At 41.3% G+C, this 15865-nt stretch overlaps 1 protein-coding gene across 1 annotated transcript in view; it reads right to left on the bottom strand.

Moving 5' to 3' along the window:
* The window catches only part of SPIRE1 (spire type actin nucleation factor 1), a 133023-nt gene that overhangs the window by 10726 nt on the left and 106432 nt on the right, over positions 1–15865 (bottom strand). Inside the window, exons 9-11 of the mRNA XM_065628014.1 lie at positions 9794–9957; positions 4480–4570; positions 3453–3595 (exon numbers count right to left, since the gene is read on the bottom strand). Of these exons, the coding sequence (XP_065484086.1) occupies positions 3453–3595; positions 4480–4570; positions 9794–9957 (398 nt within the window). The remainder of the gene's footprint in view (positions 1–3452; positions 3596–4479; positions 4571–9793; positions 9958–15865) is intronic.

Raw genomic sequence — 15865 nt, 5'->3', positions numbered from 1 at the left:
GGTAGCAACATAAAACCTTATTCTTTTCAACATAGTCCAAGGATTACAATAGTTTTGCCGGATTTTTGCTGCAGGATCTTCACATGCTTTAACATTTAAGGTCTGTCCCATTGATAATCTTGTGATGTTGCATTTTTAGTTTGCTGTCCTTTCAGAACTGATTTCTTTTCCCCGTGAGGTGATTGAAGACACACAAATATCCTACACACATTGAAATCAATGTCAATCAGGTGCAGTGTCCCAGCCTAAGCTTAAATTCTTGCCACAGCTTAGGAAGTGCTCCCCTAAGGAGGGAACATGCTAGTGAAGGTGATTTCCAAAGCCAGCAAAAAGAGGCAAACCTTTGCGGGTTTCCACCTGCTGGCAAAAGCTCTCTCACAGAGATAGTACATAGCCCCTGCCACCCCACACATGGCTGCTTCAACGGGATGAGAGCTGAGCAGAGAAGCTGTTTGCATAGTTGAAAAAAGTGGTCTGAAAGTCATCCTTGGAAATAAACTGGTTATCCTAGGAACCTGAACAATAGATAGGAAGCAGAGAAGCGAATGCTGTGCATGAACGAAACCGTTAGCTTTGGTCCTCTGGCTCATGAAAAATTAATAATGATAATAATAATTTTAAAAGCAAACAAACTACAAAGGCATTCATATGTACATCTCAGGACACCGGCTTCATCTCTCTGATTAAGCACCGAGTCAGCTCACTACAAGTGAGCACACCACCAGGCCGACCACCCGAAAAATCACAGAGCTGCCCTGCCTGTCCATGCAGTGCTGGTAGGGTGACACACCAAAAGGACTGTGTTTGGCCTCTTTCCAAACCTGTTTCCCCTCTCCACCTCCTGAGGTCTAACTTCCTCTGTCTGCTGAGACACCAGCTCACAAAACTGCTGTTAGTATGCAAGACAGACCAGCTCCTTGCTAATCCTGACAGGAGACTGTAGCAAACTCCTGCCTGTTTTCAATGGCCATTTATTGACGAGGTCTCTTTCACCTTGGAGAGAAACTGCAGTCACGGGAGCAGCTGATAAGAAATGAAACTCCATCAATCCTGGAGGAAGGGATGAAGAAGTGTGAAGTCAAATGAAAAGTAAATAATATTCTGCAGTTATTAAGAAGTGTTCGCTCCAGGAACGTCAGTGTTCCATATGCAGCACCCACAGAAAGAGGCTGGCACCTCTGCAGGGAAGGAAAGTCTTGCAATAAGCCAAAGCGTGGAACTGGGCCAGTGCCAGCATCTCAGAAACCAACGACCAGAACTAAAAAACAGAGTATTATGGGACTTGTTTGTCACACCCTAGAGGGCACTATTGCCAAGCTAAAGAATTAGCTCTCTAGGCATCAAATAAAATAGGTTCTTATTAAGAGAACATCATTTCACTGCTGATTTTCCTTCTTTCTCACTTCGTAGCCAAAACCAAGCTAGGTGACAAGCTAGGGTGAGTGTCACGAGGATGGAGCCAGGCTCTTCTCGGTGACAACCAATGACAAGACAAGGGGCAATGGGTATAAAGTGGAACACAGGAGGTTCCACTTAAATTTCTCAGTGGGGGTGCCAGAGCACTGGAACAGGCTGCCCAGGGAGGTTGTGGAGTCTCCTTCTCTGGAGACATTCAAAACCCGCCTGGGCGCCTCCTGTGTAGCCTCATCTGGGTGTTCCTGCTCCGGCGGGGGGACTGGACTAGATGATCTTTTGAGGTCCCTTCTAATCCCTAACATCCTGTGATTCTGTGTGATTCTGTGATTCTGAAGATTAAAAAACAAACAAAAAAACCCAAACAAAAGCAACAATATGAAACACAAAAAACTCCCAAGCACAAAAGAAACTAGTAAAACCCTTCTCATGTGTTCCCATATTGGCCTGACTTATCTAATGCCTTCTTCTCCCTTTGCCTTTAGAATTTTTAAGGGGAAGCAGAATAATTGCATTAGCTTTTCTGCAATAGCTTTATTTCGTATATATTTTTATAGGCGTATGTCAGTGAACAGACTGACAGAAGGAGAATAGGCAAGTGGTCAAAAAGGCCCTGTTAAGAACTTCGCTGACCTATTTAAAATAATGGCTTTGTATATAAGATTTTTAAGTTGCATGATGCCCTCAAATACATGATATGAGATCAGCATTATGATGTAACGTATTTAGCTACACTAAAAGCGTGATGGAGCAAAAGCATCGGTGTAACAGACAAAGCTTTCTCCCCTCTTCCCTTAAACAAGATGTCCGTGAATGACTCTGGGCACACCAGAAAATAAAACTCGTGCTTCCACATACAGTGAGCGCGGCAGGCGATGGCAGGGCATTCCATCAGTGTTTCAGTGTTTTCAAACACACGCTGAAGGAACCCTGCAGCTTGGTTCTAGTGCAATATGTTCTGCTCCAAGTTCACTTCTACTTGTGTTGTGCGTTTATCAACATGCTACTACCTGGCCTTCACCTGGAAAGAGAAACTACATTCTAGTTTGAAGGATATAACAAACAAAATGTGGCAGTCTGTCAGAAAAGAAGAGGAGGAAGCATGTTGTGGGAATATTTGGAGATTTTTGTTACCGTTCAGCTTCGTCACTTAGTAGGGTTCGATCCTGGCCACCATCTCTTGGGCCAACAAGAACAATCTTCAAAGCCCATTAATACCACTGCACTAAAAACCAGGGCAAGTGTATATTCCCTTCCTTTCAAAACTAGGATGTGATTATCAATTTCTCTATTCACCAGCACCTCATGGGGCATACTTCAAAACCCTGCTGGTAGGAAAAGAAATGAGGAACATACCCTGCATGAAATTACAAAGCACTAATCAGTATGTCAGCATAAATGAACCAGGATTTCATACCCTTTGCTGTTTATACTCTGTTGGAAAACAGCTCGCAATTAAAGCTAATTGATCAAATGTACTGTACTTTCTTTTCAAGCAGTAATACAGGTTTTTGCCTCAGTAACTTCAACAAAGCGACACGGACAAATCTTGATTTGGATTACTGAAAGAGCTTTCACATGTATAAATATTACCACACATGTTCTTAAGGTGGGAAGAAAAGAAACCATTCCATTCATTCAGCTGTTATCTAAAATAGTTTCAACAACTAAAAAATTCCCCCAAATCCCAAAATAGATCCTCTGCTTTGGAATTGTCTCTATTCAAATGGAAAATCAGCAAGGTGAAGTTCGTCTGGTTCGGTAACATTCTGAAATAAAATCAAGGCACATGGCTTTACCCAGAGTCCTAATCGCAGTGCAAATGTTTTCTGAGGCACCTGTACCTGGGATTTTGGATAAATACGCTAGAGAAGCAAAGTTCAAATCTTGATTTCAAAATGTCTTTAGTAGCCAAGGGCTGTTTCTGCATTGAGGAGTTTTCTTTGAGTAAATTTCTAATCACATTGAAGCCATGTTTTAACCTTCATTATACTCTTAGCATGCCTCTTTTTCTCTCTCCTACCACCTACTCCACTTACAAGTGATCTGGAGCTCTGTTTTGAAGGTGGTAGGAACTGTCTCACATTGGTTGGTGTCTCCTTTTCAATGGAGTGTCGTCTCTGAGGTGGCTGCCGTCTCTCAGGCTGTGGTGTAGATGATATGGGCAAGAATTTCGGAGGCACTAAAGATTCAATCGGTATAAAAAAATTAGTTCTTGTAAGACAGACTGTTGGATAACATTGCCCAGTATTTAAACCAGCCACTGATTTGCTAGAATTCCCACTACTGGTGGCTGAAGTTACATGTCCATGCTCAGAGCATCTTCAAGAGAGGTATCATATTTTCCAGATTGAGAGAATAGGAAAACTCATAAACTTGGCAAATATAGGCATGCAAGTCTAGTTACCACTGTATATAAATTTGGTATGTCAGGGTATTGGCTTGTTCTACTTATTTCACCACAGTGCACAGAAAGTACATGCACAGATCACATGTTTCATTACAAAACCTCTCCAGTGACACTGAAACACTTTGAAACAAATGAAAAATATTGCTGCACAGTAAACACACATAACTATGCCTGAAAGAAAGAAAGAAAGAAACAAACAAACACACCAGATCCTCCCCTCTTCCCAGTAACTGCTTATGAGAAATATTGGTGATTGCTATATGTTTTTCAAACAAGTACATTCATTGCCATGGTGACACAGATGCAGGAAACATTTAAATTGGTCTTAGGTTAGAATGTATTTCTGCAGCAACAAATTCGTTAATGAGACGGACGTAGCTAAACTACCTCACACTGACTTGTGACTTCTTCCACAGTTCCACATCAAGGATGAAACCTCCTGTTTCACATAGGTACTTACATATAGCAGAGGTTAATGCCTTCCAATTGTTCATTATATTTGACCTATTCAGCAGGTTCTAGGTTCAGATTTAGAGATTTATTCTGTTAACGACACTCAGCTTCAACTTTCTATAAAAGTTTCAGATGAAGTTCATAGAACAGAAGACAACAGAAGTGTGTAAAAGCAGCCATTGGGCTGTCTCACGGAAACTCACTCTTTCTGCTGCTGGTGCCTTCTTGAGAGGGGTCTTCCACTTGGGAGGGGGAGATGCTGCTGCTACTTGCTGATTTGTGCACCGATTCCTCCTGTGAGGCAAGAGGAAAAGAAACAGAATTCCTCAGGGATTGTTTTTTCTTCTCTTACTGCTTCGTAGCACACAGAAATCACAAGCTATCCAAGGTATTTTGCACTGTTTTATCACTCAAAGCCCTAGAACAGGGGTGTCAAACTCATTTTCACTGGAGGCCCCATCAGCCTCGCAGTTGCATTCAAAGGGCAAAATGTAATTTTAAGGACTGTATAAACGTAGGAGTAGGTACATTTATACAGTCCTAAAATTACACTTGGCTCTTTAAAGGCAACTGCGAGGCTGATGTGCCCCCCCCGTGAAAATGAGTTTCACAGCCCTGCCCTAGAAGAAGTCCTGAGAAAAACATGGAGTACACTGCAAGAGTGAGTAAATGGAATTCTCAATGCTCTTTTTTTTTTTTTTTTTTTTTTAGAAACTGGAATAAAGGGTACATGGTTGGAATTCAGCATATTTAACTATTCCATGAAAGAACACGACCAAAAGAGAGGTGCATGAATCCACTGTAACCTCTTGATTTTCCTCATTGTATTCAAGGACTTCTAAGGATTTGCAGCTACAGGAGATACATTAACTCAACTTTATATCTCGCACTAGCAAGCAACCAGCACTTGTATTTCTTTAGTCTCCAAAGGAATGAGAGCCACTCATACAAATGACTCAGGCAAGGAGAAATTAATCTGATCTCCACTGCAGTGTTCTCTAATCCCTAATCTGGGTGCATTTATCCTTTCTTTGCATTGAAAAGAAATCTCATTTATTATGTGTTTCATCACAACAGCCAACAGCAAATCCTGCAAACTAAATGAAAGTGAAACAGGCTTTGACTAACACCTTTCGGCTATCTAAAACATTACATCACCCAAACTATTAAACCCTTTTGCTTTCACCTAAAACTTCTGTCTTCAGCCACCAGATATCAGCAAGATACAGATCATCACAGGAGCCCCCCAAAGGAGCAGAGTTGAAGGACTGAGTGTGAACGCTCTTTAGCTCTAATGTGAACGCTTTTAACCAAGGAGACTTACATCATTTAAGTTGTCAAGATTTACAGATCAGACAAGTGACCTGCTCTAAAATCCAGCCAGCGACTGAGCTTCTCCCTCACAGATTTCCTTAGTCGCGGGAAGTGCAAGCAAGAAAACCTCCACCGGCTGAAAGATGGTCTTCTTTGGTAACAGCGAGTCAGCAAAGAAAAGCTGGCAGGGTCACCTCAGTGAGCACCATGCATCACAGGACAGGGGCCCTTACAAACTCCCACCAGGTGATCTGTACATTATGCTCAGGGGTATATGTTGTATGAGAGGACACTGGTGCACACTGTTCCCACACATGTGCCACAACACCGTATTTTGCAAAGGGACCCAAATAGCTCAGATCCCAAAACAAATCAAGTGTGAGCCCACAAAACAGTTGTGACGGGAAGCTTGCAGGGAAGTTTGAGCAGCACATTTAGCTACATCAGCTGTCTTATTTCCAGAAATCAGGACAGTTTAGCTAAGAGCCAGTTCAGACAGCTTTGCAGACCACTGCTTCATGCCGCACAGTTGCCTTCAAAGACCACTGAAGACCTTGTAAGACAATTGGATGCACTGCTCTCTAGAAGGGGTGCAACAGTGTTCACAAGTCCAGAGTTAAACACTGAAATCTTGTGAAGGAGAATAACCCCTGTGCAAAGGGAACTACTAAACTTTTCACTTTGTAGAAGTCAAATTCTTCTGAGCAGAAGCTTACTTTCCCATTGCCAGAGAAGCTAATAAGCTAAGACTAAGAACTAAGTAGGTGTTGATTAAAAAAAGCATAACCGTGGTGCCATGCAGCTTGTTTTTATGAATGAAGAGCAGCCAGGGCTTCCGAGAGAGCTTTTTGAGGAGCAGGGGAGGAACACCTGTCTGGAGCACAATCCAAGCAACCCTTGCTCTAGAGAAGTCTCTTGTTCTGTGGGACCCTACCTAGTTCTGACCAAAAATTAGTGCTTCAGCTGTCGGCATCTTATGCTGTAGAGTTTTACAAAAGATTGAATCACGATTCAAGCAATAGCCTGTGCACTGACTTTATTTACATGCTTTCCTGGGGTTTTTTTTTCTCCTTTTTCTTCCATTTTTCCTGTGTATCAAACACTGGCACGGGGAGCAGGGAGACAAAACAAGGTGCACAACTGAAAATACCAAAAGCCTATACATATTGTAACGTAAAGCTGTAAAATAGGGATTACAGAAATGTTTCACATGTCTGTCTAATTTTGCTAATTGCCACCTCTCAGTGGAAAGAAATAGCTGTTGACCATCCTTCATTCCGCTTCTGAACTCGAGATGGACATGATGTCTGTCACATGTTGCGAAACCAGGCAGCACACAGATGCCTCCATCTTGCTCCCATTTTTGTGAAAGATTTCCAGATATTTCATAAGTAATGGATGAACACTGGCTATTCCAGTGGCCTAGGAGTCTTGGAAAAAGCAGAGTGAAAGAAATGGACAAAAATAGAGGAGTAAGGTGCTTCTCTCTGGTAAAGACCTACAAGAAGGATTCCAGGAGCCACACTTCTTATTCTAAAGAATGAGAGGGAATGAACTGTCAGAGCTAAGTATATGGCTAAGTATAAAACATAGTAAGTATAAACAACAAACCCAGGCAGAATGGAAGCCAGAAGTATGCTAAATTTGACATATCATCCTAATAGACAACAGGTATTCCTGGTTTGTCATTTCAAATTACTACTTCTGTGCACAAACGCAGGCACTGAGAATGCTATTACTGCCCTACAATTTCTCAAACATTGAAGGCTTTTTTTGAGAATGAAAACCTGTGTAGGAAGTGCTGATGAACCATCAAATGAATTTCTTCATATCAATACAGTAACTGTTGACTATTATGGTAGACTATCTGACATTTTACAGTTGGAGTTGGATCAACCCAACATATGAGTCTGTGCACTTCTCCACAGAGAGCTAAAAAACTAGAATTTTACACGTACTGAGAAAGCTGCAGCTTTAAAGGCATGACCTTAAAACATCTGAATATATTACTGACGTGATTTTTGTCCAGATAGCTGTAGTTTCATTAGGAAGATAACATTTTTATAACTGAATCAAAAATCACTATTAGATTGCTACTTCTTTTAGCCACATAAAGCGAAATGGCACTTCCTGCTCCCCCTCTGAAACTGTGATTCTAGTGGTGATGCAGAAGAAATCATGGACAGAAAGCAGGAAAGGATTTTATAATACTAATCTTTGCCAGCAAATGGGCACAGGGCTGTATCAGAGCTCTCCTTTCACCTCTGGCTGGCAATACCGAGTGTTGGGGCATAGTCTGCATCACAACACAGCTGAGAGAAGAAAAGAGAGGATGCAAAGAAAAAAAAAAAGCATCTGCATCATAGCTCATTTGGAGGTCCACAGCTCAGCAGTGCAGATACTTGCAGCCTGTAATTTAGGGCATAACATAGTCATAATTTAACTCCCAGTGAGTAACTCTAAATTGGTTAAGCCCAGTTCAAATTGTAGGCAAAGAGGTGGCCAAGTCATTCATAGGCAATCAGGACAGCACATAGGCTCTTCTGTGTGTTAGAGACAAAGTAAGTCAGGAAAGAAATAGGACATTTTGGACAAAAGTTATCTTCACTTTCTTCAAATGTTCTCTGTCCTGCCCTCCTTGTCAGCTTGGAAAATTTCACCCAAACTCCCTCCAGTGTGTTTATATACACTACTTTAGCACTGCTCCTGAGCCCCAAGCAGTATTCTACTGAGCATCTCAATTGTCTTATTTGCTTCACCAGCTACTTCTGTTGACTCAGACCAGTACAGCATCTGTTCTCTGTGACAGCTTGATGTGGCTGATTTATTTTCAATTTCTCTTTTGCTGTATGTTCCAGAGCTTATTCTATATGACTTTGCTTGCCTACACAGTATTCCCCAATCAATAGTCACAGTCAGACATCTTATTTTTCCTTCCTACAAGAATCACTTCATGTCTCCCTTTACAGAATTTTCTTTTAGTGACTTCTGCTCATTTTTCCATATGAAATATGCTGCATTAGCTTCAGGATATACTGAGCTACAAGCTGGGAAGCTGTAAGTTCAAGATCCAGCTCTCATTGACAGGTCTTAATATTCCTGCATCCTGCCCAGCTTCATTCATATTAATAAAACCTGAAATAGCCTCTATTGTAATTTTAAAGACTGCTGAGAGATTTCAGAATGCAAATCTCTTCTGCCTTCAGAACAGATGCACCAAATTATGCACCCACACAAGTCACCCATAGGATAACTCCTAATACAAAGCGGGTCAACCTTTCATAGATAAAGAAAGTACGCAAAAATATATTTCTCCTCACATATATTTCCACCCAGCCTCCTATCTTTCAGCTTAGGTGCCTCTGTAAGCGCCTTGTCAGGAAACTCCTCCTTCCCCTTTTACTAGAGAGAAAGAGAGTCACGGAAGGCTGCTTTCCCCAGGCTAAAATGAGCTTCTGTGAATAAACCCTGCCTGCGTGGGCTTTCCAGGCAGCTTCTCTTTCAGAAAGGTCCAAACTCAATTAATATTGCTACTGGTGCAGAAGACAAAGCTCATTCTTGAGGATGTAATGTTGGTGCTTCTTGAGGATCACATGTAATGCAGCTTTTAAACTAGGCAGCTTTTTTTAGCTTTTCTCCTTTTTATGCCTTTTTTTTTTTTTTCATCTTTAACTCTCCATTTGAGATAGGATGGATTCAAAGTAGTTTCTCCATCTAAGTGGTATTTGCTTGTCCCTATCTGTGAAACATTTGTTGGGCGGTACTTCCCAAGCCTCTATAGCAAACCAACTGACATTTGCACCAAACTGCAACCCTCCTGGCACAGCTGATGCTCTTTATTTAACAGCTGGTACAGTGAGGCTGTGACAGCTTTAGTGACAGCTCCTGCACGGCTGCCAGAAGGGTGCAACACATTTGCCTGCATTCCCAAAAGCATAATTGCTACATATACACTGTGGACATCTAGAAAAAAAACAAGTAAATACTGGGTTTAAGGCCAAAATTAGTGTTTAACCTTTTAAGGAATATTCTCATTTTTGAGGTCTGATCTAATATTTTTGAAGTTCTGTGGGCTGACAAAGCACTCATGGAAAATTCAGATCATAATCTGCAAAGACACTTCTCACCTGATCAGCTCAGCAAATTAAGGAATAAGACTCAATTCTGACGAATCGAGAAGCAAGTTGTGTCCTGATTTTTTACCTCTGAATCTGAGCTGTCAAGTTCAGCCAACGTGGGAGCCTTAAGGAGTCTCTTGCGTTGTACTGTTACTTGCGTGGCCCCATTCTGCTTTCCCTGTGGTGCTGGGCCACCGTTCACTACAGAGGCATCCAATAATTTTCTTCCAGCCTCTGGCGTAGCTACATCTACCAAAAGAAACAGAACAATTTTTATTTTGCCTTCTCAAATCTTACTGTCAAAGCAATATACACAAAAGGAAAAAAAAAAAATTGTGATAGTTATATGTGTGCAATTATTTTACTTTAGCAATACATTTCTCAGAGAACTACAGGCAATGGCTTGTGGTACAGAAGCGATATGAAAGAATGAAGGCAGTGGAAAAAAGTAGCAGTGCACAATACTAAAAACCAACCTCAGACTAATACCAATCAACTTTAAAAAAAACCACCCTGTGTTAGGCCCGAAAATATTCTTCCTTCAACTTATAGTCTATAATTAACTATACGACAAGTATCGGAAGAATGCACAACTGTATCTGAGCAAGTAGGTTTCCAGTGAATCTGAAGACAACACAACACAGAAATTAGGAAGTTTAGCATGGAATAAACCTTGTTTTTCCTGTGAGGACAGAATTACACTTTATTCTGCAGTATACAGAAAAGGAATGAAAATGAGCTAAATAACTAGCATTCATCAAAAAGATGCACAATTCCTAGGTTTGCATGGTCATCTGTATCAAAAATATGCCTGTGATGTCAAATCTTCATCTAACAGCAGAAACATGAGGCTCCAGCTCTATTTTCATCTACACGAGTTTTACAAGGATGTTACTCCACTGGATAAATTACTCGGGATTTCTGCCAGCGTGCAATGAAGACGCATTTCGGGTAATGTAAGCTTTTGGTCTGCTGTGCTTAACCTAGCTTAGCTTAGACATTAAGATAATGACCTAAGCTTTGATATTTTAGGAGAGCTTAGAGTTTGGTCTGGTAAATCAGTTTTATCCCTGTAAAAGTTCAAAGTGCAGTATTCCAATCTGGAGAAAAATATGTTGGAGGAAGAAGGAAGAGAAGCTTTTAATCTCCCATTTGCATGTGTGCCTAAGCATCTCGTCTTTCTACAAATGTGTTTTGCTACCCATGTAATTATAGGACTCATTCCCCAGTCTTGTAATAACAAAGTACCTCCAGGTATTTTAAAGCTAGGGTAATGACAAGTTATTATTCCCGTTTTTATATATGGCGAAAAGAGGCACAGAAGGTCAAATGACTCGTACCTTAGGTTACCGGGAGGACTATGACAGAGAAATTATATCACCCAGATACTCCCAGTGCCAACAACATAAGTACTCACACATCATCTGGAGTTACTTCCACAGTTGCCCTGGTATAAACAGACATGGTCACTGCTGCTACAACACAATTTGCATTGATAAAAGCCATTCTTGCACCAGGTAAGATAAAACTACACAGTCTAGACAAAGCTTCAGTCACGGCAGTACATCTGTTTTACAAGATTCTCACCAGAGTAGCTATTGAAAAGGAATGAGAAGAGGAGTAAGTGAAATCAATATACCTTTTTAATTAATGAGGTTATTGTTGAATGCTGGAAACTGAGCTAGAAAGGACAGGGGTTGTATTACAGTTCCTCTATAAATCATACCTTCAACTAGGAGTATAAGAAAAGGCAATTATTTGGACTATTAAAGTCATGGTGACATTCCAAGCCTATGAATCTGTGTACTACAGTGTCATTACTGCCTTCAGGTCCTCCCTACAAAGACTTGCAATCAAAGACTTCGACTCTCTAACCCTTAGTTCCTATCTTCAAAGGCTTTGCTAATGGGTGTCCTGACTACCACTATGGCTTATAGGTCATGGGTTTTTTCCTCCTGGATTTCTGTGAGTACAGCACGGGCATCCTCCACATCAAATGCATTCCAGCTCTAACAGCCACTCAACGCAACCCCAGAAAGCGACAGGAGGAAAACAAAAACTGAACTGCCTCACCGCCCTGCTGCCAAAACCACTTCTTGAGACCTCGTATTTAGCTGGCGTGCAGTTGATTGAAGCGGCTTTCCCAAATGAGCAAGAGAAAAACCTTTGGTTTGTCTTTCCATTGCACAGGGCAGTTCCTGAACAGACCGTCCGATGGAGCAGCCCCAGCACCAACCCCACGCCAGCCAGAGGTCGTGTCCCTCCTTGCCAGAGCTTCCTGGGTGGTGACTCCCCTGCCCGGCGGCAGGGAGGCTGAAGGACACCCTGCGAGTATTGTTGGACTCACCACAATAAAGGTGATGGGAAGGCCAACAGTATCGCCCTCTTTCCAAAAGATAAAACACACAATAGCTGTGGGGAAAGGCAAGAGGATGGAACATCCAGCAGACATCCCCTAGCACTACGGGAGGCGATAAAACACATATCTAGTTTCTGTTCTTTTCTGGTTTGTGCTTTTGTTTGCTTGTTTGGGGGTTTTGTTTTGTCTTCTAAGAATTTAGAATCATAGAATCATTCTGGTTGGAAGAGACCCTCGAGATCATCAAGTCCAAGCATACCATAACTCTAGTACTAAACCACGTCCCTAAGAACCTCATCTTTATGCCTTTTAAACCCCTCCAGGGCTGGTGACTCCACCGCTTCCCCGGGCAGCCTGTTCCAATGCCTGACGACCCTTTCCAGGAAGAATTTTTTCCTAATACCCAATCTGAACCTTCCCTGGCACAACTAAGACGGGGTTTGAATTCTGTGCAGCAGAACAGCTCTTGGTTCTGTTCTGGGATGTAAGGCCAGTCTTTACCTGTCTAGTGCTACAAACAAGAGAGACTATTTCTTTAGGCTCCAGAAAGGGAAATTTCTGATGCATTTTGGAGGTAATTTATGTAGCCAATCACTATTGCCAAAGCCTCAAACAGATTTAAGTTCACACATGTATGAATTGTTCAGAAACAGATTGTTTATAAGTCTTCTTGAAATACCATGGAAGCTTCAGGTGAATCGAGAATACAATCCATAGTATTTGTTTTGAAGGGCTCTTGAGCAGGATGTGTCATTTACTACCATTCTTTCCTCTAAAGAAAAAACACAGGAAGTGTTTTTCCAACTTGCAAGCACTAAATAAAACAACAATAAACCAAAAATTTGTTACAAAAGTAAAATTAGAAAACCATCCAATTTATAAAATCTGGTTTGACAACAGTGCTTGAGTTCAGTTTATCATTCCTGCACTTACACTACTGGATATACCTGAATAAAAGGATCATAATAATTTAAGGAAGAGATCATGAAATTTTACAGTTTCAGCAAATAGGTTTCAACAAATATAACTTGTTCCAAAATTAAAACCAGGATTTGTTACCAGATACAGTCCAAAAAATGATTACTTTAAGCTATTTTAGTGAGGTGCTCAGGCAACGAAAACATTACCATGTGGGAAATAATCGTACATCATCATAAACAAGATAAAATTCATCAGGATAAACAAGTCAGGAACAACAATTAGACTAATGCTTATAAAAATGAATATGAGAGAAGAAATTAATGGACAATTCTCTGAAACAAAAAACTTTTTTTTTTTTTAATGGGCAGTAGTTTCACAATCTCTAGTTTCATACAGCATCTAAATGTTTTGGAGATGATCCAAATTATGTTAAAAAAAAAAGGTCTTGTGTGAGTAACACCCTGGGGTTAAGATTTTATTAAAGAGTCAGACACACTGGAAGAGCGTCATTTCTCCATGTTTTCAGGCAGCAAGTACAATGAGTAGTACTTGCAAATCCAATGAATATGTTTGGTTTCTTTTGAGATCCTTCTAAGCTATCATTACAACATGCAAATGAAAGAAAAGGGCTTTATTTGATTACTTCATCTTTGTGTTGGACTTCCCTGACTAGCCTTATGAAGAGGCAGACAAAAAAACCCCCACCCTAGGATAATATGAAATGCGCCTTTATTTACATGTAAGATTACGTCTCTTACGAAACAAGGAATTAAGCAGACCACAGATTACATGCAAACCACAGTATGCATGTAACCATATGCTGCCTGCCTCCTAACCAGCTCTCCTTGGCAAATAATTACAACAGAAACCTGATTTTGTTCTATACAGCGAATGTACTCCTCAACCTTATCATTTTTACACTGAGTTTAAAAGGCTAAAATGGATTTGCAGAATGAATATAGGTATACGATGATGATAATATACTGGGAAAGATTATATAATGAATAGTGGTAACAGAGGTGTGCTCTTCCTTTCAATGGACTTAGCTGTTAAAGTCAAACCTGAGAACTAATAATTCAGTATAGCAAACTGCCAGGCTTTTGCTGGTGTTTGCTTCACATTTTTTATTGTGTTATCTGAACTAAGCGATTACTGGGACCTGGTGGAGTTCCTTCCTCACACTGGTCTGAGGCACAGACCACGCAAAGCCAAGAGTGACAAATGTCACCTTGCAAGGCTGGGAACAACAGGAATAATCCCTGTGAAGTTTGGGTCTACACGCTTCCGCTTACTTTTTCTTCTCTCCCTGCACCCCTCCACCCCCAAAATGTACAAACTGTCTCTGAAGTAACAACTTCAAAGCAGGCACGCGTACGGCTTTCAGGTAGGAACCTGAGTGTTAAGAGTGGGAAATACTGGTCTTTTCAGCTACATTCAACGCAGTGCATAGAAGTGAAGCTGCTTTTAAGCTATTTTTCCATTAGAAGAAGTGGGCAATGATTGCTCTGGTCCCTAGTTGATATCTGAGTACCTCTCAGATTACTCTCATTACAGGTGGTTACCGCATGCTCCTTGTGTTCCACCGGTAGCAAACCGCAGTGTAAAAGGAGGTCCCAGGCACCTCTCGCCTGCTTTTGGGGGTGACAGCAGCAGGCAGATGCCTGGAGCCGGGCAGTGGGACACACCAGCTCCACCGGCTCGGTGCCAGCTCAAGTCTTCTCAGAATTGGTCTGCATCATATCCCAGTCGCAGAGAGCAAACACAATAAAAGCCTGCACACCTGTCCTTTAGTGCTTTGTAGGAAACACTTCTGGTTTTCAGCTGGTTTGTGTTTTTCCATGACAGCAATACCATCAAAGCAGAAAGCGATGAAAGCAATGAAAAAGCAAGTGTGTGGAAACGGTGATCACAGAATGAAAGCACAGGATAGCTTCCCTGACTCCCAAATAAGGAAAAAAGTAAAAGCATGCAAAGCAACAACATTTCAAACTATCTCTTATCTGCTTACTATCGACAGCCCAACCCATCTCATTCATTTGTACTGCTCATCTGGTGTCTCGCATCTACCTGATTGGAATGTTTTAATCATCCTCAATTTCCTTCTACAGACAATTTATCAGGCCACTCAGTCACACCGTATGATACTACTTGCTGAGAACCAGATGATTTAAAAAAACAAAAAAACAATCACATTTGGAAGATGGATAAAGAAAACAGGAAGAATTCTTCGATGGTCAGTCAAAAAGAGCAAATCCAAGTCCAGTGTAGATTGCTATGGAGCTACTTCTTTTAAAATAAAAACATTATGGTAATGAATTAATGGATTACGAAGAAAGCTTTTACAAAATGTTAGTTGGATATAAACGAATGAGGATGTCTCAGGATTCTTGGAAATAAAAAGCAAAAGAAGAAGCAGACAGACACATGTAGCAGGACAGATCTGAACATTTCCCTTTTGCTGGTCACTGCCACATTCAGTTTTACAGTCTTAAAACTGAAGGGACTTCTGGCATTTCTGAAAGCAGCAAAACTTTTTGAAAACTGAAGTTTGCCTGTTTGTGCTGCTCTCTGACCCCCTGAGGACCCTTCGGCTTTCAGTGGAGTAAAACGTGCTACCAAGTACATCCACAATTTGAATCCCAGCAGAGAGCTGTAGTAGCTGCACAATACGCCCGTGTAAGGTTTCACAAAAGGGCTTGAGCTGGATTAACAGTTTGCCACTGCCCCTGGCAGGGAGAGCCTGTCCCTCCCTCCCTCCCATGCTCATCATCTGTCCTCAGCCAGCCCTCGGATCATCTGATCAGATAGTCAGAGGGTTTAAATGACTGAAAGAGCAGAAAATCAACCCGGCAAAAAAATAAAAGTATTTGTTCCTGG

Source organism: Caloenas nicobarica, chromosome 2 (assembly GCF_036013445.1).
Source record: "Caloenas nicobarica isolate bCalNic1 chromosome 2, bCalNic1.hap1, whole genome shotgun sequence".
In the NCBI taxonomy this organism is placed as follows: domain Eukaryota; kingdom Metazoa; phylum Chordata; class Aves; order Columbiformes; family Columbidae; genus Caloenas; species Caloenas nicobarica.
The sequence above is the reverse complement of the archived record's forward strand: the minus strand, read 5'-3'. Positions and strand labels throughout refer to the sequence as shown.